This window comes from Aphidius gifuensis, linkage group LG2, assembly GCF_014905175.1.
Source record: "Aphidius gifuensis isolate YNYX2018 linkage group LG2, ASM1490517v1, whole genome shotgun sequence".
NCBI classification, from domain to species: Eukaryota; Metazoa; Arthropoda; class Insecta; order Hymenoptera; family Braconidae; genus Aphidius; species Aphidius gifuensis.
The window spans coordinates 1,508,510-1,536,409 of record NC_057789.1 but is presented as its reverse complement, the minus strand read 5'-3'; the positions used below and the strand labels follow the sequence as shown (position 1 = coordinate 1,536,409).

The following is a 27,900-nucleotide window of genomic DNA, read 5'->3' as shown; positions in this document are numbered from 1 at the left end:
GTGTTTGAATTTTGTTTCAGAATTGACGTGAAATTATTTATCAATGGAAAAAAAATATACCAAGGATATTTTTAATAATAAATTAACCAAGATTTTATTGAAATACAAAATTTCGATTGGAAAAAAAAGGATATTATTTTAATAAAAATGAAAACCAATACAAAGGAAAATATTGAGGTAAATAATTTTGATTATAAATTAATTAAAAGAAAAATAAAATACAATTTTTATTTAATTTTTTAATAATATTTAATAATAGACAGTAAAGTTTTATTATTTTTAAATTAAGTGTCTTGTTGAGTGATTTTTTTTCTATTTAATTAAAAAAAAAATAGTGTTGAATAAATATAATTGCAATACTACAAAATGTCATTTGTATAAAATACATTTTGTTGAAGCAAAAATAAATAAAATTAGGGGAGAAAATAAATAGCTTTTTTGGTATTGTATATGCAAATTGACAATGAGAACTTTGTTTATATAAAAAAAAGTCAAATACATGTTGTTTTGTCAAAGCACAAACATTTAGTATTGAGCTTTTGCTGGCAGTTGTTGTTGTTGTTTGTTTTGTAGATGCTATACAATATGCCTTGAGCATTGTCTCTTTGAGTAAATGCAAAAATTAGACTCTCTGTTTCAAAAGCAACGTGTATTTTATTTTAAAATTGACATTATTTTGGTTTTCACAATAAAACAATCAAATTCTACAATAAAAACAAATGCATAAAACAATATATAATTATATTTGTTTTATAAAATTAAATAACAATAAATAAATTTAATTTTCATTTTCAAAGTAATTTTATTTATTTATTTTTTTTTTTGTTTGAACAACAAACAATATCTCTTTTTCTGTAAAAAATAAAAAAATATTTTAAATATTTTATTTTTCATTGTTTATTATCTCTAAAAAAAAAAAAAAATTTAATTATTATATTGGCTATTTAATAAACAAATTTCAATAAAAAAAAAATTCATTTTACAGAAAAAAAAATAATATCAGTAGACGAGAAAAAAAAAATAAAACAAAAAAATTCCAGTGATAATAAAATTGTTTTACCTTTCAAATATGTTGAATAGAATTTTTCATTTCTTTTGAATCTTGATGAATAGGAATATGTCGACATGAGTCATTGCTTAATATACCAAAAAGAAATTATTTAGTAAATATGACAGTACATGTAGTCACACTGCAACCCTCTCGACTCTGTCTCAAGTTTTTCCCAACAACACCTACACCACAACTACCACGCTATTTTATTTTTTACCCTTATATTTTTTTTTATTTACTCGTCTCTTTTTTTTACTTTTTTTTAATAAACATAATCATACTCACATTGTAATTATATTTTTACGAATCATTATATCCGTGTCCAAATTATTTTCGTTAGAAATAAAATAAAATAAGATAATTTGTTTTTTTTTTTTTAAATTTATTTTATCAATAACTAATAAATGTAAAAAATTATTTTTAAATTGATTATTACTCATTCGTTTGATTATTTTATTATTTTATTTATTTATTTATTTTAGTATGTTGTTAATATTCGAATTGTCACAAAATTTCATCAATTTTTTTTATCATGTGTTTAATCAATTTGTATTATTAAATACCCGACAAATAATAAAATAAATAAAATATTAATATCAAATGAATATTACTTTGATTGTCTATTAAATTTCCATACATGGATTAAATTATCAAAATTATACATCATCTATACAATATATATAAATTTAATCACAATACAAAATTCGTCATTTAATCCGAGAATAATACTAATTTATAATTGAAATTTAATATCTATTCTATTATATCAATATCAGATTAATATTTATCAATAATTAAAATTAATATCCAATTTATTATTATCAATTAAACAGATTAATAATAAATCAAAAATTTATTTATTTATTGTTAATAATAAATGCATCAAATAGAATTGATTTTATTTGTTTTTAAATTAAATTATTAAAATTTAAATATTATTTAAATATTTCATTTTCATTGTTAAAAATAATATTTAATAATATTTGCATCATTTAATAATGCAGTTTTTTTTTATTTACATTTCAGCTTTATTTTATTTTAAATTTCACTGAAGTTTTTTAAAAAAAATTTACAAATGCCGTAAGCGCCAATTTGGCTAATGTGTAATATGTTTTCAACGTTGCTTTATTTCTATTCCATTTTACAATTAATTATTATAATTATTATTATTTTAATTTTACTATATTTTTAGCTCTGTTTTTATCTCTTTATTCCGAGTATTAAATGTGAAAAGTACCCTCCAGAAAAAAAGTAAATCCAAGGGTCGAGAGACTAATTAGTAATGAGCAAGAATTGTAATGAGAAAATGCGCGCCATACATACACACATATACAAAGATAGTGTGAAAAAAAAAAATGATATTATATTTTTTTCTCAAAAATAAAATAAGATAAATGAAATTTTTCTATTTGAAAATTTTTTTAATCAAGTCTAGAAATTTTATTTATCCATTTACTTTTTTTTTTTTTTGTTTTATCAATTTTATCAAATCAACTGTGTAAAATTGCAATAATTAATAACCAGCTTGTACAGTAATATTTAACAAGTAAAAGTTTTTGATTAAAAAATTGAAAAAGCTAAAATAATATTATTTTCTATTTGAAAATAAAAAATAGTGTTGAGTAAAAATTAAGGGATATAAAGTTAAAAAAGTCAGACTTGAAAAAGTATTTTCTACTTGTTTTTTTTTTCATATTTATTTATTTTTTTATTTTTATTTTCATTCTGCTGTTCAGTGCATTGAATGAAAAAACTTTTTGACTTATGAATAGTTAAAATTATCCTGAAACTCTGAAAAGTGATTTTCGTCGAGTTTCCAATACTCGATTTGAACATGTAACTTTTTTTTTGCGGTTGTATGTTCGCTATATCAAATAGAAAAAAAAAATATAAATAAATAAAAAATCGATAGTTACAAGTTAAATATTTATAACTTTAATAATATATAAATTTTTTACATTTCTTATACGATTTAAAAGGATAAAGTTGAGCGCCGTAAAATGAGTAGAAAAAAATTTAAAAAAAAATTCAAGATCGTGTTTGGCAAGTTGATGTCGACACTTATCCTGGAGTTTTTTTTTTTCATTTTTGTACTTCTTGAATTTATAAATGAGGTCATTTTCAAAACCATCAATTTAACTACGTTCACTATAAATTTTCAAAGTACCTATTTTAAATAAAAAATGAAAATTTAGCATTAATAATTTTTTAGTTTACATGTTTTCTTTTGATAAAATTTTAAAGATCATTTCGAAAAAAAAAATATATATAATAATCATCATTATCAAAGCAGCATTAACATGAATTTAGAAACGTGTGAATTTTATTTTTTTTAATTTAAAATGTTCAACAGCTTATGTCGAAATTTTCCATGTATGTTTAACACTTGACCCAAATGAAATGTTCCTCGTTGAGTTTATTGAATCGTTTAAAATTCAAAGGAACTTCTAGATGACATACATAAATATACAAACGCTAAATAAAATTCTTTTTTTTTTTTTCGAATAAATTTTTGATCTTGTTTTCCATTAGATAAATGCACTCATACTGATCAACTTGTATGAATAATCAACTCAAAAAAAATAAAAATCAAGCAACAAAAAAGTATTTGCTTATTTTAAAAATTAATTTATCAAATAAAGAGCATCTGAATTTGATCGACATAATAGATATGAAGATATAACAACTAGTTTTTTTTCTTTATTCAATTTTATTATTATTATTATCATAATTTACTTACCTTTTATTTTTTTCGTCATCTTTAAAGCTCCCTTTCATCAATTTTACTTTTTTTTTTTTTCTTGAAATACCAGTACCAGATAATCATACCATTTGAAAATGACAATCCGTTGAAACTTGGTTTTTTTCATTTAAAATTCAAGATGGTATTTTTGCCAATTTTCCATTGAAATTTTATTTATTTTTTTTAAAACTTATTATGCTAACTAGTAGTCAGTTGTTTTTTTTTTTTTATAAGAAATAAAAAAATCTACTTCAAAAGAAGAATTATAAAATTGAAAAAAAAATATCTAGAAGCTTTATTATTCTTCTTGACAAGCTAATCAAATGTTCATTTAAATTTTTTATCTGATCATATTTGTTTTTTATTTTTTCATTGTATTTTTTATTTGTTTATTTTAATTGTTATTTACAGAGTATAAAAAAAGTAATGATCTTCAATTTTTAAATGCTTTAAAGCACAAGTCAGATCAACCTAAACTTGCATATATTTTTGTGCTTGCATCAACCCTTAAGCTTCAATCTCTCCTTCAATCCCTTGACCGGCTTAATCTCTATCCCCTAGAGGGTAAATAAGAAACTACAATATCCTTTTCCCTTTTTTTTCCATCCAACTATAAAATAGTTTTTCTTCTTTTTTACTTGGTGTTTATATTTTTTTTTTTTATTTAATTTCGTTTTTTGCCGACAGATCTTTCAGGGATTAAATGTCTGTGGTATATTGAGTCTGTCTGTTACATAAAGACGTGATATCTCGACTTGAAAATTTACGACAGTCACTGGGCACCTCAACAAGCCTTCAATTTTCTCTTCTCTATTTTATTATTATTTTTTTTTTCAATACAAAAGTTATGTATTTTTTTTTTTGTTTTATATTTATAAAAAATTGTTTTACGAATTTTTCTAAAAAAATAAACAGATTTTTCTATTTAAAAAAAAGTAAAATTCAATACGGAGAAATAAAATTGAAAAACATGGAAGAAATATATTTTGAAAATATAAAAGAGTTACATGCTGTTTCTTATGGAATTGTAAGCAATAAAAATAGAGTAAAAGAAAAAAAATAAAACTCAACTATGTAGAATCATAAAAATGTTCATTTTTATAGCATTTTTTTCTATGAAATATATGGAGCTTTAATAAATAGCCCAGTCTACAAACGGTAAATAAAAATATAATTCAATATGAATATAAAAAAAAGAAAAAAAAAATGTTTACTTAAAAAATTTTTGTAGCAGGTGTTTTATAATGAAAAATAAATACAAATAATCTATATAATTCTCGTATTTATATTATAATATTATCGGATAAAAAATTATTATAATAATGACGTAAATAAGATGCAAAAAAAAAAATGTAAAATTTAAATAGACTGAGCAAAGTTGGAAGTTAAATAATAGTGACGAAGGTATAAAACGTGGTGAAAAATAAGGGTGAAAATAAAAAATAAAAGTCATGCAGCCTCAGGCATTTTGATCTTTAGAAAATATTTAAAATTGGATACAGAATTTCCTCTATTTTTTGTTTACATATATAATATTATTCAAATTTTTTTTTTTCATTTATCGATTTTATTGGTCGAGTATATTTTTTTTTTTTGTTAATGTTTATACACTTGGCAATTTTATCAGCAATATTTATAATTAATTATTTACATTTATATACAATTTTTTTATCAACTTAAATTTATTTTTATTTATTTTATTTATTTTGTATGTTATATTAATATTTATGAGTTTAATAAATTTTTAACCCTGTCACGTTAATAACTGCATAAACCACAAATACCTCATTATCAACTAAATTTTTTTTTTCGATATTTATTTAATTTTATTTGTAAAATAGAGGATATTTTTTTTCATACGACAATGTTAATTTTTTATTTTTATAATAATTATTTATAAATGGAATATTTATTATTAATCTGTTTATTTTTCTTGAATATTTATAAAAGAAAAACAAAGGAAAAACAAAAAAAAAAAACTGACAGTTTCTACGTAGACTAGATAATTTTTTCTTCTAATATTTATTAAATTTAATTAATTTATTTAATTATATATTCTTAACACTAATTACCAGCTAGCTCTATGATACTGATAATCTTAAAATTAATTATTCAAAATTTTCGATATGATAGTTACACGCTGATTAATCAACGTCAATTATTTTTAATATAAATCTTTTAAATATTTCAAGAGCATCCGGGCTTTTTTTTTTTTTTATTAAATTCTTATTTATTATTGTTTAAAAAATAATTTTAATCAATGAAAAATAATAAGAGAAAACAGTTCAAAAAATTATCATAAGTTTACCCATTTTCATGAAAAACAAAAAAAAAAAAAAGTATCAGTCTTAAAATTGTTATAGCTCAAAGCGAATGTGTGATACCAGCAAGTTGTGATCTTCCTTATAATACAATTAATAAATTTTAATTTCATTTCCAAAAGCATATTTATAAACATGTTATAAAAAAGTACAATTATTTTTATCATGATATTATTTGATAGACATTATTAACGACTTGCCTAATATATTATAAATTTTTTGTTGCAGTTTGAAAAAATGCATCATGATAATTTAAATTACATGAAATATATTAAACAATATACTCTGATCCTTCTTCAATAATTTTTTCAAGTATTTTAGCATGTCCATCAATAATTTGATGTTCTTTATTATTTTTATTATAATCATAAATATCATTTTCCTGAAATTGCATCAGGCCCTTTTTCAGGACATTAAGATACCCCTAGCTTTGTGCAATATCATTAATATATTCATCGTGTAATGCAAGTAAATGACGTGGTGTATCAATTGCTGTATGTAATGTAACACTAACACCACGATTAAGACTAACTGCTGGATAAAATACACCATATAAATCACGAAATGCAATACCACCTTGTGGTTGATCATTAACAAAAAATCTAAGTGTATGTGTTGTATCAAGATCCAATAATACACCAACTGTTGTACCTTGTTGTACACCACCTTCTGTTCTTTGTGCATGACCACCACCATGCATAAACCAAGATCTTTGACGATCAATATACATACTCCAACCCTTGTCATCTTTTCCTGTAAACATGATCAAAAATTTATCATTAATATTGTCTATATGTACATTGTTTTACTTATTAATCTTGGTCTTTGTGTATCTCTATCATTTTCATATAAGATTATTCACTCTTGTTGACACTTATTGATTGATAAAAGTTTGTTGGTTTAATATAGTCGTTGATCAATTTCATCAACGAAATTCAATTAATTTTATTCAAATTTACAATTGATTATTCAGTGATTATAATTTATAATTAATTTTATTTATTGTTTATGTTTATTTTTAATAATTAAATTTTTAAATTGAATTTTAAAATAGAAATTGAGACTTTTGTTGAAATAATTTACCTAACATTTTATCACGTGATACATCAGCACGTGCAATACCAAATGCTGGATCAGTATCACTGTGATAACGATCAATAGTTAATTCCCAATAGTGTACACCACGTGAAAAACCAATGCTTGATAAAACAACACGATGTTCATATCCTTCACATGATGCACTCATTGCATCCTCAGATATTGAAACCTCTTGGGGCATACTTGGTGCACCAGAAGCCCAGGAGAACCAAGCCACTGTAAATTTAATACAAAAATCATATTAATATCATGAGCATATAATATTCAAATTGAATATAATAATCATTTGTTGAAATTAAAATTAAACAATCGTGTCAAGATAAAAGTTTAATTATTAAAAAAATTTATCTTCTTTTTTATTTGCTGCAATGTTTGTTTTTTTATAGATATTTTGATAAATTAAAATTATAAATTGATGAATTTATTATTAGTTAGCCTTTGGTAATTAATATTTGTACTTTGATAATTTTAAATATCAAAAAATTTAAAGGGCAAGTGAATTTAGAAGAAATAATTTGCCAAAAAAATTTTAAACATAAATTTAACACGATTTTTAGAATGATTTTTGTTGTATGGTTTTAATAAAGAATTAAATATAATCTTACATTCAGCTGTTTGAAGACCAATGAGTTCTGAATAATCACCCTCACCAGCACTATTAAATCCTCGTACTCTAGCATTGTATAAAGAATTAAAGTGTAGTCCATCAACAGTGCAAATTGTCTCACGGCCACAATAAACCTCCTGCAACAAAAATAAAAACAACAATTTAGTGGCTAGAGTTAACAACAGAATCAAAAACTCAATAGACAACTTTTAAACATTCTATATACAAAATGAACACCAGTTTACAAAAGTTTTTGAATATACTTCGAGTAAATACCTGTTAAAAATTCCATTTTCGACAAAATTAAATTAACAAGTAAATGCTTTTAACTTGTTTTAGTTGACCCACGTTTATTATTTAAAAAATTTAAAAAAACTTTATAAAATTAATTTTTGTTTTGATGAATTAATTTTATGCTTTATCAATTTTTTATTTTTGTTTTTAACAAGTAATGGATAATGAAGACATGATAATATAATCAAAAAATAAAATAAACAATGTCCAGATGAAAACACAAGTTTCCTTTTCAAGTTATCATGAAAATGGACTTATCTTTTATTGTATATAATAATATCAGCCACAAATGCAATATAAGATTTTGTTGGAGTGGATTTAGATGGTGGTAAGTAAACCGATTTATTTTTCCCTTTTATATTATATAAACTGAGACCTATTATTGTCACAGTAAGAAAAGATAATGGACAAAGAAAAGAGGCAAAAAAAAACAAACAAAATTAGAGAGAAAGTAAAGATGATATGAAAGGAATAAAATAACAAAGAATATTTGGATTTTTTTTCTTCAATAGATTATTTGTTTTGATGTAAGTCAACAAAAGTTTTCGAAATTTAACCAACACAAATAGAAATTCAATGAAAATTTGATTGTATTTTGTTGAAGCTGTAAAATTGTTTTGTTCATATTTACCCTAAATTCACCACCACATCCATCGTCAAGTTCCAAGAGATAACCTTCAATTGCTGGACCACGTTGACCACAACTAATATTATGACCCGATGGTGGTTGCCAAGCTACAGTTACACTGTTATTTTCAGCACTGCATTCTTCTGGTATTAATACTGGTGCACCTGGAGCTGTAATAAAACCAAATAATACCATCAAATAATTTTAATTAAAATATCCAAATATTAATAAATACAAAAAAAAAAGCATTCAAAAATACAAAACACTTGTTAAATAAATAAAACGCCCAGCTAACCACAAATTTCCGGTTTGCATTTCTGGTGAATTTCCGGAAATTTTCTGGAAATCGTTTCTGGAAATGTTTTCTAGAAAATTTCCGGAAATCGTTTCTGGAAATATTTACTAGAAATTTTCTAGAAAATTTCCGGAAATTGTTTCTCATTTTGATCAACTATTTTAATGAAAAACTTTTCCTGAAATTTTCTAGTAAATTTCTGGAAATCATTTCCAGAAATGTTTATTAGATATTTTCTAGAAAATTTCCAGAAATTATTTCCAGAAATGTTTATTAGATATTTTCTAGAAAATTTCCAGAAATCATTTCCAGAAATGTTTATCAGATATTTTCTAGAAAATTTCCGGAAATCATTTCCAGAAATGTTTATTCGATATTTTCTAGAAAATTTCCGGAAATTGTTTCTCATTTTTATCAACTATTTTAATGGAAAACATTTCTTGAAATTTTCTAATAAATTTCTGGAAATGATTTCCAGAAATGTTTATTAGAAATTTTCTAGAAAATTTCCGGAAATTATTTCCAGAAATGTTTATTAGATATTTTCTAGAAAATTTCCGGAAATTGTTTCTCATTTTTATCAACTATTTTAATGGAAAACTTTTTTTGAAATTTTCTAGTAAATTTCTGGAAATCATTTCCAGAAATGTTTATTAGAAATTTTCTAGAAAATTTCCGGAAATCATTTCCAGAAATGTTTACTAGAAATTTTCTAGAAAATCTCCAGAAACCATTTCTTTTTTTCATCAACAAATCTATTGAAAAGCTATAAATTTTTTTAAAACAGTTTCTCATTTTCATTATCAATTTTAATAAAAAACTACATAAAATTTTCTTGAAAATTTTCGGAAATTATTTCTGCATGTAAATTTACAGAAATGTTCATTGGAACTGTAAAGTGTATACAATCATAAACAGCATGACCGAGAGTATTATACGTTTATATTGTGTGGTGCGTATGTATAATACTTACAGATTTTTTTTATTTTTTAACTGGTAGATATTTCTTTAGAGAATTATAATATGAAAAATAATCCTACTGGGAGTTCTTCAACCCAGATAACCAGTTACCGGTAGACTACTGGAAATTACCGGTAATTCTTGTGGCAGCTGCTACCAGTAATCCACCAATAATTTTCCGGTAATTATTACAGTAGTTACTATCAGTAATCTACTAGTAGTTTTCCAGAAATCTTTGTGGTAAACTTTTACGAATAATCTACCAGTAATTCTCCGGAAATATTTGTGGTAAATGTTTACCAGTAATCTACCAGTAATTTTTCGATAATAGGTGCTTTCTTTTGTGTATTTATTTTTTTTCCTGTTTATTTTCGCGCATGCGCAATGAAATGCGCAGTCAGCAAAAAGTCAGTTTGCAACAGCGTAGGACATGAGGGACTGGATCAGCCATGTTTTAATTCTTATTTTTGGAAAATTATTTGCTCGACGCCCCTGCTCTCTCAACAAGTTTGCATGACATGCGCATGTGCATGATCATGCGCATGAAAGTGAGAAAAATAAATACACAAAAGAAAGCATCTAATGTTTTAAGTATTTTATTTGAAAAAAATAAATGTGTCCAAATGAAAGCAGTAGCTAAGGAATTATTGTTGCTTACCACATACTTTTTTTGGCAACTGTAATTCCTTAGCTACTTTTTCCCCTTAGCTACTGCTTGTCCTTGAGATTTTTATTCATCTAAAGAAAAGTTGCTTACCACTTTTTTTTTTTTTACTTTAATTTATTAGTAATCAATTAATTAACTAAATTCATTGGTGGTGAGTGGATTCAGAGGTAATGAAAATAAATAATTTTTTCTAACAATTTATATATAATTTTATTGCCAATCAAAACACGAATAAATTATATGTAATTTGAAATACTTAAAAAAAAAGAAACAAGTAAAATAGAAATATTTGTATTGGTGTTTACCAATAATATATATATCGTACGAATATTAATTTAAAATATATTTTTATAATATATATAAATATATATATCTCGTGAAATTATATTAACACAATATATATGTATATTTATATGAAATATGTAAATTTAATATTTACTCCATTGATAATAATAATAATTTAAATTAAATTTATATAAATATGTATATATATATATAATTTATATATTATAAAAACAAAAATTCACTTGACAATATTGATGTTTTCATTATTAGTTTTTTTTCTTGGATTTTCTTCTTCTTCTTCTTCTTCTTCTACGTTTTTTCTTTTTTTTACTTTTGCTGTTTTCAGAGCAGCTTGGGCAAAAACATCCATTTCTTTATCTGTAATAGTTTTTTTACAGATGGTCCCAAGTGCTCCTGGAAAATAAAAAAAAAGTTATCAGCTTTCAAAATACGTTTTTTCAATAATAAATATTATTAATAAATTTTTTTTCGCTCTGCAATTTCACCCTATGATATTACAATATCGAAGTGATATAGAAAAAAAATGTATTTATTTCAAAGAATAAATTATTATTGTACTGGAATATTATCATAAAATTTGGAAAAATTAGAGCAAAAAAAAATTTTCAATAGAGAAAATATGTTTGTCTTACTTTGGCAAGCAGCAAGAAATTTTGATTGTTTTAAAATAACTGAATCTTCAAATCCTGATCTTTTTTTCCAGATAAGTTTTGATAGTATGTTTCCATCCAAGTTGAAACATTTCTCCCAAAAGTATCTCATGATATCTCGTGGTTTGTCGGGTGAACCACCTAATCTCACTAAATAGCGAATCTAAATAAATAAATAAATAAATAAATAAATAAATGAGTAGATAAATTAATTCATCATTTATATCAAAAGTATTAAAAAAATTCGAAAAAGGAAATAAAATTACCAATTGTTTTACTGTGTTGTCATCACTTCCTTCGAATCGAATAAAATCCTGATGTGTGGTGAATGGCATACCGTCTGGCAATTCTGTTAGCCCACCCAACGCTTGAGTTTGACTCAAAGCTTGAAAAGCTTGAGTCAAGTTGCTTCAAGAAAAGAAAAATTATAAATATTTTATTTTAAAAATGATATGTTCAATATAATATAATTTTGCGTAAAGGCTTACGTCGGCTAGGCTTGTTTTCAAACCAATTTTTTGTCATAGCACTTTGGTCACTATATATATAGTATATTTGAAACTCATTAAAATATGCTTGAAAGATCCTCTTAGAAATTTATTTATATTTAAGGCGGTATGTCAAAATGTTGAAAAAAAAATTCCTCAAGATCTATTTAAAAAAATTTTTTTTGTAATTTTCTACCACGATTTGACCGAGGTAATTAGGGTCAAAGTTGACAACAATTTAACACTTTAACACACAAGCATAGGAAGCATCGGCACGTTTGCACTTCTATTGAAAAAACGCTCTCACAGAAAACCTTTATTTTACTACAGCTTGTACTCCTTTAAATTACGAAAACAATAAAAAAAAATCATTGATTTCTACCACGAATTTTGAAAGTTATTAATTATTTAAGACGAAAATTTAGGGTGAAAAACAGTCAAAAAGTGTCAGGCGAAGCATTGAAAATCTACTGAAGTAGTATTAGTGTGTTGAACCCAAATAATTGTTTTATCTTGGGACTTACATACCGCTTTAATAGTACGTAAACTATTTCCACCTAAGTGCTATGACCTACATCTTGGTCAAAAAACTATGCTAGCTTAAGTAGCTAGTATAATACCTGAGTACTGTTGTATTTCTTTTGTCCATATCATACAGGACCTGAAGCACATCCCTATTTTGGACTCTAAAATGTTTAGTTTATTAAAAAAAATTAAATGTACAAAATATTATTTTATATTTCCAAAACTTGTGTAAAAAAATAGTGATTGATTATCACAAATTTAACATTGATAATTTTTAGGATTTTATGTAGGAAAAATGTATAGAAAATAGTGATAGGATCGGATCCAATGAAAATGACTTACGGGAGAGGTGGAAATGGATTAGAGGAAGTTGTGTTGGCAACATCCTCTGTATAGGATATTGTGTCCTCGCTGCTCTCATCGTCTGAGACAATATCCCTCAAATTTTTCTTACCAGCTAATGGTGTTATCGAACGTTGTGCTACTGTAATTAAATAAATTAACAATTTTGTATTCGTGTAAATGAAAATTTTACATTTTTCCGGTATCATAACAAAATATACAGAAAAAAAATCTAAAATTAATTTTTTATTCTGTAATATCTACGGTTTTTTTTTCTCTGCGCACCTCGGTGAAATATGAAAATAATACTCACGTAAATTTACTGGTTTCGAAACTTGTTCGACGCTACTAATGATTGGTAGAGGGGGCCCGAGTTTTAAAATCTCCGACTGAATTCTCCCAATAGAACTTTCACAAAGGCTTGTGTTTTTATGTCCGAAAGAATTCAGTCGTCGAGCTTTTATACCTAATTTATAGCCTCTTCCACGACCTATACTTCGTGTATCAGCATCATCTTCACTATAGTCAGAAGAAATTCCTACTCTTGACATCTACATTAAAAATTAATGTAAATTATAATAAATTAGTAAGAAAGCCTTAATTTTTGTATACAACAATGACTCATTTTTTCTCTTTTTATTGAACAAAATATGTGAAATAATTATGAGAATATTTTTTTTAATTTTATACATTATATTGTTACGTTTTAGGGTTAAAAATAAAAGTTATCTCTTTTCTATTTAAATTAATTACAGAATAAAAAATTATATTTATTATAATACTATTTTGATACTACTAAACAATAAATATTGATATAAGGATGTGACATATCAATCGTCTATTCTAATTCCCGGCATAGTCAATTCACATGAGCTCAAATTCTTGTCAAGTTTCGTGTACTAACTTTTAAATATTTTCCTTCACATTTTAAACAGGCTTAGGACTGGCAGCATTGAAAATACTGGCATGTTTAAAAATATTTGTTGTGTATGTATATAATTCGCGAACATATTTTTTTGACGATTGGTGAATTTGAGCTAAGGTGATTTGACTGGTATTCGATTTGATTATTAAATAATTTTTTAAATAAATAAAAAGATGTTGAATTTGAGCTAACGTGATTTGACTGATGCGTTTGTCGACATTACACACAAACAAATATATACATACACTTGTATAATATCGACAAACATCTAAGTGCACAGAAGGTACATAGGTTTGCCGTATAGACAATAAATTGGGGGAAAAAAAGCATTAAGAAGTATAGACATAGATATATAATTCGCAAACACATTGACAAAACGCGATTTCAATATACACGAATTAAGTTCAATGAATGCAACAAAATTTTGTCAATTTCTTTTATATACTGGGGCTTTAAATTTTTTAGATATAATTGCCATATTCTTCCTGAGTTGAGCAATATATTTATGTGACAGTAGATTCTATTAAAATAACTACAAAATTATCTGGACTCGGTTCTTCATTTTTATCAGCAAAAAAAGGCATACGGAAGCATTTTCCGTGAATATTTTCTAAATCTATAATACGTATTTGATCAGAAAGTTTGGAGCACAGGAAAACTCCAAATGACGGCGATTCCCACGCACCAATGTTAAAAAAAGATTCTGATACTAAAAAGTTTTGGTAAATGAGTTTATATTTATTATTGCAAAAAACAATGTTTTGAATTATACCGTGGGTTCCGTCTTTTAACATAAATGTATTGTCTTTACCATTAATATTAATTTTATATTTCTGGGTTTCAAGAGACTGATATTGAGTACTAGAGAAATCAAGTTCAACAGGTAATAGCAATTCGCTAATCCACTTTTTGCCTGCTTTTAATAACGGTTGATCACTTGGCTTTATATTTGATTTATGTAATTTACGACTTTCTTCGCGCCTGTTAACAAAGCTTTGTAAATAATCACCTGGCTTATGACACACTACCGAAAATTCTCGCATTTTATTTTCATAAGGAAACGCAGAAATACTATCTAAAGGTCCAAAATTTCTAACGTCTTCAGCCAGATGAAGAAGAACATGGCAATTATATGTAAGAAAAGTAGAGCCATAAAAATCTTCGGAGTTTTTTACAAAAATTTTCAAGATATTTTCTGCAAAGTTAATCTCATCATCACGAACTTTTGGTTTAATAAGGAGACGAATTCCACATGACAGCAATAAAAAATGAAAGTATTCGGCTTCATTCATAATATCCCGGAAGGCTACAATACCTGAATACAATAAAATCTGACGAAGTTCGGTTGCTTTCATTGAACCATATTCGGCAATATCGTTTGGCCGACGTGCAAACTCTGCTGGACACAAATCTTTAATACAATTAAGCCGATAATTAATTTGTGCGATACTACGTTTATTTAATTTAAAATTTGGATTATCTTTTCCTTTTACTAAATTACTAAAAATACGTTTTGCAACGCCTAATAAAGTGGAATGCATATAATCAAAAAGTACGTTGGTAACTATATCAAAACCTATAAGTTCTTTAAAACCACATTCAAGTTCAAAATTGTGATGTAAGGGATCTTCACGATTTCTATATTCTAAATCTGTTCTTCTAACATGATCTACACCTCGCAATGCTTTTTTATCACCCTGATTATCGATTAAGGAGCGGCAAACTTTACAACGCGAACATGGTACTTCAGCATTATGAGCCATGTGTCCTAAAGCCATGGCACGAGCTGGTGCATCAGCAATAAACGGCCCAAACCTGACTACTTTATTGATACCTTCAAAAATCAAGCCATTTAAAATAATATCGTTAAAATTTTCAACAAACGCTGCGAAAAATTCTACTGAGTTTAAAGGTTTTGTATTAGGTGGAATACTGCACCAAATACCAACAAATTCCGGTGGACAATCCGGAATATTGTGAATTCGAACTTGGATTGGCCAGAGGTGGACGTTTCCTTGCTTATCAAGGGTGCCACCATCGGTACTGAAAGCTACAACGAGAACTTCCGGTATTAAATCGCGCACGGTTGAATTTAAAATTTCTAAAATTGCTTCTTGCAGCCCAAAATGTATGTATTTACCCCCCGCAAGTTCATATATATGTTGACAACGATTACGTGGTGTTTGCATGAATGTTCTTGCATCCTTCGGCCAATCCGCAAAATGGGAATAACCACGGAGTTCACCCAACAATCTATTAATCTGACTTTGTGATAAATTGATTTCTGAAAACGCGATGGCTAAGTTATTTCTTAGCTTAACCGGATCATCTGAGACGGAATGTGTTGAAACTGTTGCAATACCACCGGGGGGAATAGATGTATTATTACGTGATCGAATATTATTCAGGATATTTTCAGTTTCTAATATTAAGTTATCGTTAATGACTTGATGAGGATTGTCAATAATTGAATTGTCATCGCAATCCATAGAACTTGAAGCAAAATCCATATTTTTAAAATCGATTTAAAAAAAAAAATTTATAATGAAATTAAACTGTAAAATTATTATATTATATTATATTATATTATATTATATTATATTATATTATATTATATTATATTATATTATATTATATTATATTATATTATATTATATTATATTATATTATATTATATTATATTATATTATATTGAATATCTATGATATAATTATATAATAAATTAGAATCAAGAAAATAAATTAACAATAAATGGTAAATAATGAATAAGTGACACAAATACCGTTAGAGAACTGCTTTTCTTATTCCTGGAAAAAAAACTCTGGAAAAAAAAATGGAGCTTTGTTACAATATTATTTGAATTAATGAAAAGTTGATTTTCAATCTTGAGAAATTAATTAAACAATTAAATATAAAATCAGTTGGGTTAAGATAATTTTTTTTATTATCCTCACAATGTCAACAATAACGAGTATAAAATTTAGAAAGTTCTATTTTTACAATTGGTAGCTATTGAATATGTCACGAACGAAAAAAACATTGATAATATTGTCTCCAATAGTTTAGGCAAAAAAAGTTAGAAGATAGAGGTCTTAAAATATATTTTTTTTCTAGTATACCGTATGACAAAATTTTGAGACTCTGTATTAATAAAAAATTTATTCAAAGACCTCCATCCTCCAACTTTTTTTGACTAAATCATCATAGACAATATGATCAATGTTTATGAATTTTTCTAGGATTTTTCTATGTAGCCTTATGTATAAAAGAAAAAAATTCGCTTATTTTTTTTTTATGTTACAAAGGCAGTGGGAATAATGTGTGAATTTCCAAAGCGTAAGAGGGGTAGTGCGCTTTTTGGAAATTCACACATTATTACCACTGTCCCTAGTAACATAAAATATGGTTCGTTACATGTGCCCAATCAGAGAGCCCGCTCACAACTCATTTGGAGGGGAAACACTCGCCAAATTCGTTGAGAGCACACTCTTTGAGTTGGCACTTGTAACGAAATATACTATTTCGGTTTTTTTTTTTTTTCACGTAGAAAGCCTCGTAAAAAAATTCTAGAAAAATTCATAAACATTGTCAATATTGTCTACAACAAGTTAGCCGAAAAAAAGTTGGAGGATGGAGTTCTTTGAATAAATTTTTTATTAATACAGTCTCAAAATTTTGTGATACGGTATACTAGAAAAAAAAACACATGTTAAGACCTCTACCCTTTAACTTTTTTTGCCTAAACTATTGTCGACAATATTATCAATGTTTAAGAAATTTTTTACGATTTTTCTATGTAGCCTTATATATAAAAAAAAAAAAAATTTGCTTATTTCGTTTTTCTAACTTTTTTTCACGTAGAAAGCCTTAGAGAAATCCTAGAAAAATCCATAAACATTGTTACTATTATGTACAATATGTGTAGGCAAAAAAAGTTGGAGACTGGAGGTGTTTAAATGATTTTTTTTTCTAGTATACCATATGACAAAATATTTAGACTCTGAATTAATAGAAAAATATATTCAAAGACCTCCATCTTGGGTCTTAGTATTAGTTAAAAAACAACTAGCTTAAAATAATTCCAGCGATGATGCCAACAACGAAAATAAAACGAAGAATGTTGAAAATTAATTAACAAGTAACACAAGTACTAGTGAGAATGATGATTATAAAAGTGACAAAAATATAGAAAACGAATAGTGTTAGAAAACAACCAGCTAAAATTAATACCAGTGATGATAAAAAATAAATTCCAAAAAAAACGAAAAAACTTGCAATACGTCAAAAATTTATAAAAGCCATAAAAGAAAAAAAAAAAAGGAAATGATTCTTCTTTTTATAAAATTCACACAAGATAATTTGATGGATCTCTAAATATTAATAAATTTGAATTATTTTATTTTTTAAAAATTTAAAAAAAATCAAGCTTTTTTATTACTGTACTTATAAAACAATTTAAAAAATACAAATAAACTTGCAAAAACTGGTAAAAATATTGAAGTACATCAAGTTCCATTTAAAGTTTAAAAATAAATTGTTGATAAGAATGATCAAATAACAATTTAGCAACCAAGATAAATACAAGTTGTTGCACAAGTACATAATACACCAGTTGTTCAAGATAAAAATATAATGCAAATATCAACAACACCAATACAGGCATTTAGAAAAACCAAAATATTTAATAAAAAAAACCGTTTGCTGTTAATAATATTGGTTCAATGTCACCAAGTATTGATAGTTGTCGAGATATACCAAATTTATTATTGACACTGATTCAGGCATTGAGAAAAACAAATATTTTCACTAAAAAACTACTTGGAAATGATAAAATAACAATTGCAAATAATTCATTATTGTCTCGACAATTATCACCAATACCAAAACAAATTTTATCTGCTATTAATGATAGTACACCTCGAAAATGTTGTCTAGTTCTACGACAAGTATCATTTTCAAAAGTTAGAAATATTGTTCAAAGTACACCACAAAATAAAAATTCACCTGAATTTTTAAATAAATTAATATAAACAAATGCTGATAATAAAGAAATGATGATGGAAAATAAAAAAATTATTGAAAACAATGAAAATTCAAATGTTATAATGAATAATAAAAAAAAAAAAAAAAAAAGCTATAGTGTTGTTGAAATTAATGGTAAATTAGATGCTTGTATATTATCAAATGATGTTACTGTTCCAAGTCCCGATTCATCATATGATTATACAATATTTCAATATAATTATCAACAAAAAATTATTCAATCTAAAAAAATGTATGAAAAAAATACAATTGATGATGATAATGATGATGACAATGACAATAGTAATAAAAATTTTGTATATTTTAAAAAGAAATTATTTGATGTTGGTGTTGTTGGTGTTGGTGGTTATGTTGATGTGTTATTATCAAAAATTTTTAATGGTAATAATTAATTATTTCCATGCATTATTAATTAATTACATCAAAAGGGAGGATGCACAGGATTATTGTTTAAAGGCATTTGAAGAAGTTACTGTCTCGACAAATAAATTATTAACAACAACAAGAAATATATTACATATTTTGCTGTGATAAAGATACTCAGTGAAGATAAAATTATTGATTGGTATGAACTTGATGCAAATACAGATGAAAATAATCAAGATAATTGAACATAAAATAAATAAAATTTATGCAATAAAAACTTACTTTTGTTAGAGTTGCTACAGGTTTATTTGCTGGTATACCATCAGGATATTTTGCTGCAAAAGAAACAAGAGATCGTTGTATGTGTAACGTTAAAAATAATTATCAAATTGAATAGATTATTTATCATCAAATAAAAATGTCAATACTACAAAAATTGTGGCATATTAATAAATATGTACCTGCTAAATTTGTAAAATCAAATTTATTTAGTTTAAAAAATAACAATACATTAAAATCATGTGTAATTACTAAAAGATTAATTCACAATGAGCAAGATGATTATGATGAAAATCCAAATAACATTGATATTGATGCTGGATATACAGAGATATTAACACAATTTATAAATCCATATATATCTGGCCACAAAACATTGGTCATTCAACCATATATTAAATGGGGTAAAAATAAAAAAACAATAACAAGTCCAGATTCACAATTAAATGAAGCAGTTGCACTTGTTAAAACATTACCAAAATAGACAGTTACTGATTCAATGTGTATATCAATGATAACGTTAAAAAAAGCATCTTGATATACCATCAGTTGCTGTTGTTGGTTATACAAATGCTGGTAAAACTTATTGAATAAAAGCTCTAACTGATGATGCACCATTAACACCAGAAATTAAATTATTCGCAACATTAGATACAACTGCACATGGCTAGTATTTTGCCATGTAAATTAAAAATACTTTATGTTGATACTATTGGTTTTATTCAAGATATACCAGAAAGACTTATTGAGCCATTTATTGCAACATTAGAAGATGCTATTCTTTCGATAATCAATTTTATTTATTTAATCAATTAATTTTATATAAATTGATAATTAATTGTTGATGATTATTTTAGGATGTTATTGTTCATGTTTATGATGCTATGATGCTTATTCATGTCAAGGAAACATTGACGAAAATAATGTCTGAATTACTTGATGAAGAAAAACTAGTTATTGAAGTTGCAAACAAGTGTGATTTAATACCAGCTGGAAGATATTTTAACTGTATCAACACAATCACATGGTAAATATATTATTTATTTCATTGCAATTAATATGTATGCATGTGTCTTTATAAATATTATTATTATTAATATCAAAATAATAATATTAATAGGTATTGATTTATTGAAGAAGTTACTGTCTCGACATATGAATTATTAACAACAACAAAAAATATATTACATATTTTGTTGTGATAAAGATATACTCAGTAAAGATAAAATCATTGATTGGTATAAACTTGATGCAAATACAGATGAAAATAATCAAGATAATTGAACATAAAATAAATAAAATAAATGCAATAAAAACTTACCTTTGCTGATACCCAAAAACAAACTAGTTTATCAACAATAAATATAACTTATTTTTATTATAATAATATTATAATATTATTGATACTAACAATTATTAGAGCACAATTGTTGTTAAACAAAAAATTTTTCACAATGAGTTTATTATTTCAGCAAACCAACACAATCATGTAAAAAGTTTGTTATTCATTGGCATGACAACGGGCAGCGTTATAACCGTCTCTTAAGCTTATTTGACATTGTGAGGGCAGCAAATCTGTGAGTATTATACATACGCACAACACAATATAGAGTTATAGACGTATAATACTCTCGGTGACGCTGTTTATGATTGTATACACTTTACAGTACCAATGAACATTTCTGGAAATGATTTCCGGAAATTTTCCAGAAAATTTTAAGTAAAGTTTTTCATTAAAATTGATAATAAAAATAACAAAACATGTTTAGATTAAAATTAAAATGATAATTAAATTAAAATATATTTTATTTATAATTTATTTTTAATTTATAAATTAAAAATGGCAATTCTACGATATCCGTGGCGACAAAATGTGACAGCTGAAATTAGAACGTTTTTTCGAGAAAAAAATAATGGCTGCAACAGAATTTCGATATCTCGAATACTTTTCGAGATATTAAGGGCCCAAGATATCGAATTTTTTTTTTTTGTTATTTTTTTTATAAATAAATGGTATATAAAAAAATCAACTTCAAGCTCGATTTCAATAGTATTTTTTATGAGGAATAATATGGATTAAACAGAAATATCGTATCTTTAATATTTTTCGAGATATTAAGCTTCGAAGGTGAAAAATATAGAAATTTTTTACTAATTTTTTATGATTTTGCTATTTTTCACTATAAATAAATTTAAAAAAAAATAAATTTATTAATGATTTTAGTAGTATTTTTTACGTGCAAAACAATGGTGATGATAGGAATTCAATATCTCTAATAGTTTTTGAAATATGATTTATTAAAAAATTCAAAATATCGATATATTTATAAAATAACGAAATGTCACCAGAAAAAACTAGATTTCATAGTTATACTTGGACTTGGATAAAGAAAAATGATAAGTCGCTACATTTTTTACGTAGCTGAAAATTTTATTTAGCTACATCTTTTACTTAGCTAAATATTTCACTTAGCTAGATATTTTACGTAGTCTCAATTTTAGCCAAACACACAATACCTACATAATGTCACCAGCTTAATTTTTTACTCAGTTAAATATTTTACTTAGCTACATCTTTTACTTAGCTAGATATTTTACTTAGCTACATATTTTACTTAGCTAGATATTTTACGTAGCCTCAATTTCAGCCCAACACACAATACCTACATAATTTCACCAGCTTAATTTTTTACTTAGCTACATATTTAACTTAGCTACATCTTTTACTCAGCTACATTTTTTCTTTAGCTAAATATTTTACGTAGTCTCAATTTTAGCCAAACACACAATACCTACATAATGTCACCAGCTTTATTTTTCACTTAGCTGAATATTTTACTTAGCTACATATTTAACTTAGCTACATCTTTTCCTTAGCTACATCTTTTCATTCAAGTCCAAATATAACTATGAAATCTAGTTTTTTCTGGTGACATTTCGTTATTTTATAAATATATCGATATTTTGAATTTTCAATAATTTATATTTCAAAAACTATTAGAGATATTGAATTTCTATCATCACCATTATTTTCCTCGTAAAAAATACTACTAAAATCATTAATAAGTTTATTTTTTTTTAAATTTATTTATAGTGAAAAATAGCAAAATAATAAAAAATTAGTAAAAAATTTCGATATTTTTCACCTTTAAATCTCAATATCTCGAAAAATATCAAAGATACGATATTGCTGTTTAATCCATATTATTCCTTATAAAAAATACTATTAATATCGAGCTTAAAGTTAATTTTTTTATATACCATTTATTTATAAAAAAAATAACAAAAAAAAAAAAAATCGATATCTTGGGCTCGCGATATCTCGAAAAGTATTCGAGATATCGAAATTCTGTTGCGGCCATTATTTTTTTCTCGAAAAGACGTTCTAATTTCTGTCATAAAATCTTGTCGCCACGGATATCGTAGTCTTGCCTTAAAAATAAATTAAAAATAATTAATTAAAATTATAATTAAAATATATTAAAATTATAACTTAAGTAGTATACTTTCTAAAACTTAAGCTTTGAGTTATAATTTTTAATAGAATTTTCAATATAAAAGAAAAACTATTTCCGGAAATTTTTTATAAAAATTGTCCATGAAAAGGAGAAATGATTTCCGGAAATTTTCTAGAAAATATCTAATAAACATTTCTAGAAATGATTTCCGGAAATTTTCTAGAAATTTTCTAGTAAACATTTCTAGAAATGATTTCCGGAAATTTACTAGAAAATTTCAAGAAAAGTTTTTCATTAAAATAGTTGATAAAAATGAGAAACAATTTCCGGAAATTTTCTAGAAAATATCTGATAAACATTTCTGGAAATGATTTCCGGAAATTTTCTAGAAATTTTCTAGTAAACATTTCTAGAAATGATTTCCGGAAATTTACTAGAAAATTTCAAGAAAAGTTTTTCATTAAAATAGTTGATAAAAATGAGAAACAATTTCCGGAAATTTTCTAGAAAATATCTGATAAACATTTCTGGAAATGATTTCCGGAAATTTTCTAGAAATTTTCTAGTAAACATTTCTAGAAATGATTTCCGGAAATTTACTAGAAAATTTCAAGAAAAGTTTTTCATTAAAATAGTTGATAAAAATGAGAAACAATTTCCGGAAATTTTCTAGAAAATATCTAATAAACATTTCTGGAAATGGTTTCCGGAAATTTTCTAGAAATTTTCTAGTAAACATTTATGGAAATGATTTCCGGAAATTTTCTAGAAAATTTCTAATAAATATTTTTGGAAAGGCTTCTTACAAATCTAGTAATAGTTTCCAGAAAATTTCCGGAAATTTTCTAGTTCATATTACTGGAAACCATTTCCGGAAAATTTCCGGAAAATTACGAGAAACTGGTTAGCTGGGTATTTTTTAATTTAAAATAATTCTAGTAAAAAATTTTAACTTCATTTTTTTATAAATTCTTTTTAAATTCATTTAAAAATATTATTATAAATTTTTTTTCAGTAAAATAATTACAAATCTATATAAAAAAATATTTTAAAAAATTAAAAAAATATTTTCACCAAAAAAAAAACCCAGACAAATTAAAAATAATTAATCAATATAGATAATTAATAAATTTTTTTTTCATCTGTCTGTCAAAGCTTTTAGTTAGATTAAATGTAAAAAAAAAAATATTTTTTTAACATCAAGTCTTTTATTTCTGCCAAGTTTATGTAAAAAAAAAAAAAATATATATATACAAATATTTGTGAGCTCAGCGAAAAGGGAACATACCGAGGATTATATTTGCCAATAAAATTTGTTCATTGGCTTGAATATTCAATTAAATTAAAATTTGTTGTATATAAAATTTGCAATGATGATAATGATGAGGATTGTAACACTTGTCAATCCTCAAGCCGCAAGGGTTAAATATGAAAAAAAAAAAAAAAAAATTAATACGTATAGGCTATAGGGTAGGTTATTTGAAGGTATGATGTGGTAAGCTTGAAGGGATGATGATTTAACGATAACAACAAAGAGAATATATGTAAATGTGTATATTTAGATGGAAAGAGGAATAATATAGTAGTTGCTTTTTGGTTAAGTTCAATGTACTCGGGCAAAATTACTAATAAGCTCACTCACAACCACAGTCCAACAGTTAGACTTCTGTGGTTACCCCAGCGACTTACTCAAATGTCCTCTGCCCAATTGCATTCTCGTCTTCAAACATTACTACCCCTCTCTACACAACCTATCCACTTTTTTATATCAAAACACAAACAACTTGCAATTACTTTCAGTACTTTAATTGCAGTTTTTATTTTTATAGTTTTTTTTTCTTTCTTATATCGTTAAAACAAAGTTTGTTTTATTTTATTTTTTTCTTGCATTAAGTTCAGGCTATTTGTATGGATAATTTTTATTTAAAAAAAAAATATTTAACATCTTGATAAAAAAAATTAATATAATCTAATTTTAGTTGTGAAATAATTGTATAATTAATTTTTAATTTTTTTTTTTTTTAGATAACAATTGAATTAATTGAATTAAAAAGGATTTCATTCGACAATGGATTATTTGGAATTTTGTTTATCAAATTGGGGGAGTGGCTATGTGATAGGGAGCCCGATGAAAGGTGAGTTCAAAGTGATAAGAGATTTTTTTTTTTAATCGCAATTTGATATCAGAGAAGTTCAATGAAAAATTTTATGTACAGCTGATACGTAAATTGATTGGTTTTTTTTTTTTTTTTTAATTTAAAAAACAGCTCTAGTCATATTGTGTTTATCTATTTTTTTATTTTCTATATTCTTTTGGTTTTAATTTCACCTTTTGTTCGTTTTCAATATTTCTGGTATATCAATTTCATGAGTATATTTTTAAAATACATATTCAACACTGTCTGTCGATATATTTTGCAAAAAAGTAACAAAAAAAATTCATTGTTTAATAATTAAACAAAAAATATTGTTAAATATTATTTTGAATGGTTTGAATGATTAATTTTTTTGATTTAATAAATAGCTTTGTATGTAAAATTAATACTGGCAATAGTGTTTTTGATTAATAATTAATCAAACTGAAGAATTATTCTTAAGTTTGTAGTCTGTCTGATCAAACGTGGGTTGTACTACTGGCTAAGGTTGGCTTATGTCTGACCTATTATATTCTGTATCTACTGGTCTGTGGTTGACGGGCATGTATCTCTCATACTACTGACTCTTTTGAGTTGCAAACCATTTGTGGAATTCATTCACTTTGAAATTAATTCAAACTAAATGTTGCCTCATTGTATTATCCATCAACAAATTCCAATCACTTTAAAAATAATTATTACAGCCAACAATAAATTATTTATTTTTTCTTAATTATATTAATCTCACTTCAAGGTCAATTTTATCATCTTTTAATTTATATTTTTTTCAATTAACCCATTAATTATTACAAGTGTGTATTATTGTCGATAAAAAAATTTATTTTCTAAAGAAAAACTTGGTACTAAGTTTTTTAGAAATAAAAAAATAGGAAAAAGTTTGTAAGAGCTTTTTTAATATTTGAGAAAAGGATAAAAAAAAAAAACAATTTACAATAGAAAAAGTAGAAGAAAACATAAAAACAATATTGAACAAAGGGGTAGACATCAAAGCTCTGAAATAAAATATTTTTTTGAAAACTGTATAAATTTTTTTTTTCTTTTTTATATAGAAAAAAACTATAAACACAACTTTACTATTTATTTGATTTAAATATTATTGTTTTTACTATTATTATTATTGTGTATATTTTTTTTTTTTTTTTTTTTTTGTTGTTAATAGAATTGAGAGAAGAAAAAAATTTGTTTTAAGCTTAAAAGCATTCTTGATATTTTCATGTCGTTGATATAAATTTAATGAAAATCAAAGAAGATCAAAGCACAAGTAAAATTATCCTTGAGGTTTTCTCTATTAATTGGAGTATAAATAATTTAATTTACTATCTATATTATTACTTGAAAAATATTTAAAAAAACACAAAAGAAAAAATTATTTTTTAAATTGAATTCTAGTATGAAAAATAAATTTGTATATATAAAAATAAAAATAATTCTCATAATCTTTTATGAATAAATAAATGTAAAAATGTAAAAATTTATTAACGTAATAATTTACAAATTTCAACCCCATAAAAATCAGTGCTTTAACATTTAAAAAAAAATAAATAAAAAAAGCTCTAATCTCTTGATTTTTATTTCATTTTTAAAATATTTTTTTACCTACAAATTTTTGTTAATGGATCATAAAAAATGGAATAAAAATATAGCCAGTAGGATTGGCTGGACGTAGTCAATTCTCTCTGGGTATTTGGTGTTTCTCTGATTCACCCTCGGGAATCACATTGATAATCTCCTTCTGGTACGCCAACTGAGCGTTAAGGTGGTAAAACATTTTCCCGTATTTTATAACCCTCACACATTCAAACACATAAATCCACAAAAAAAAATCGTAAATTATTCATTCGGCCATCAACACAATAACAATAATAATAATTATAAAAAAAAAAAAAATAAACAAAAACCAATTTTTCCGATACAAAAAACATGATAATATTTTGTTTTTAATTTTTAGGATATTCTAAAAATTAAAAGCTCTTGTATAAATAAAAATCTCATGACAGCTAATTAGTAATAATTTAATTTAAATCTTTTCATGTTGAAAAAAAAAAATCTAATAAATCAGTATTGATTGGATTATTAAAAATTTATAAAATCTACTTGTTTGTTTTAATTTTTTTTTCCAAATAAACAAAAACAATAATCAGCTTTATGAATACTTATGAAATTAAATATATAATATGTACTTTCGAAAGTTAAGTATCTGTGTATATAGTTGAGCTGATGAATTACAGAATAATAGTTGAGTAGTAGTTGAGGAAAATACTGAAGAGGGATGAAATAAGGAGGCTGATGAGGGGTAGTACAGGTAGATCGTTAACTGCGTTATACTACTACCATCAGGAGCATCTAATTAATCCGCTTTTAGAATACTCAGTGTAAAGACCTACATGAGTAGAAAGAGAGAGAGAAAGATCAAGAGAGAAAGGTACTATTAAAAAAATCGCCTCAAGGCAATTTGGAAAATTATCAAGTTGTTCAAGTGCAGAGGCGTCCGTGCAAACATAGCCAACTACTATTTTATCTTTCTCTAATAAAGTTTGTTGTTGTAATTTTTTTTTTTCTTCGTTTGTTTATTTATTTATTTTTTATATCTTTCAGGGTTGATGGTCTTTACCTGCAGTTGGATATCGATCCTCTCCTTCAGATGCTGCGTCCAATTAATATTTTTTTTATTGTAATTATTATTTTTAAAAAATTTAAT

General features: G+C 24.9%; 2 protein-coding genes and 1 long non-coding RNA gene across 8 annotated transcripts in view; 1 reads left to right on the top strand and 2 right to left on the bottom strand.

Annotated features, from left to right (window-relative positions):
- The first annotated feature begins 135 nt into the window (after nt 1-135).
- Nucleotides 136-27,900, top strand: LOC122848208. Its single transcript, XR_006373447.1, has 3 exons — nt 136-177; nt 25,072-25,181; nt 27,798-27,900. It is a non-coding gene; the product is annotated as an uncharacterized LOC122848208 (long non-coding RNA).
- LOC122848197 (E3 ubiquitin-protein ligase TRIM9) overlaps nt 5,780-27,900 on the bottom strand; it is a 70,122-nt gene continuing 48,001 nt past the window's right edge. For 3 of the 5 annotated variants that reach the window (XM_044146106.1, XM_044146108.1, XM_044146107.1), the window contains 5 exons: nt 27,814-27,846; nt 8,746-8,912; nt 7,819-7,957; nt 7,199-7,429; nt 5,780-6,868 (listed from right to left, as the gene is read on the bottom strand). In XM_044146106.1, the coding sequence (XP_044002041.1) occupies nt 6,540-6,868; nt 7,199-7,429; nt 7,819-7,957; nt 8,746-8,912; nt 27,814-27,846 (899 nt within the window). In that variant the 3' untranslated portion in view covers nt 5,780-6,539. The remainder of the gene's footprint in view (nt 6,869-7,198; nt 7,430-7,818; nt 7,958-8,745; nt 8,913-27,813; nt 27,847-27,900) is intronic. The other 2 variants (XM_044146109.1, XM_044146110.1) reach the window with 1 other exon arrangement.
- Nucleotides 11,115-21,089, bottom strand: LOC122848203. 2 transcript variants are annotated; one of them, XM_044146120.1, is made up of 9 exons: nt 20,910-21,089; nt 19,592-19,644; nt 16,683-16,721; nt 13,289-13,526; nt 12,976-13,117; nt 12,729-12,794; nt 11,887-12,028; nt 11,603-11,783; nt 11,115-11,363 (listed from the first exon to the last, which is right to left on the bottom strand). In XM_044146120.1, exons 4-9 carry the CDS (start codon nt 13,524-13,526, stop codon nt 11,188-11,190), a joined length of 945 nt encoding a protein of 314 aa, XP_044002055.1. In that variant the 5' UTR covers nt 16,683-16,721; nt 19,592-19,644; nt 20,910-21,089; the 3' UTR covers nt 11,115-11,187. The 2 variants fall into 2 exon arrangements, with proteins under 2 accessions (XP_044002055.1, XP_044002056.1); XM_044146121.1 differs by lacking the exon at nt 16,683-16,721.

Bases quoted from the DNA above. Each gene is read 5' to 3' on its own strand.
- LOC122848203 (XM_044146120.1), bottom strand. From the start codon at position 13,526: ATGTCAAGAGTAGGAATTTCTTCTGACTATAGTGAAGATGATGCTGAT. The intron at 13,118-13,288 runs GTGAGTATTATT...ATTTAATTACAG, and splicing joins TTCGAAACCAGTAAATTTAC to TAGCACAACGTTCGATAACA. The intron at 11,364-11,602 runs GTAAGACAAACA...TTTATTTTCCAG, and splicing joins ATTTCTTGCTGCTTGCCAAA to GAGCACTTGGGACCATCTGT.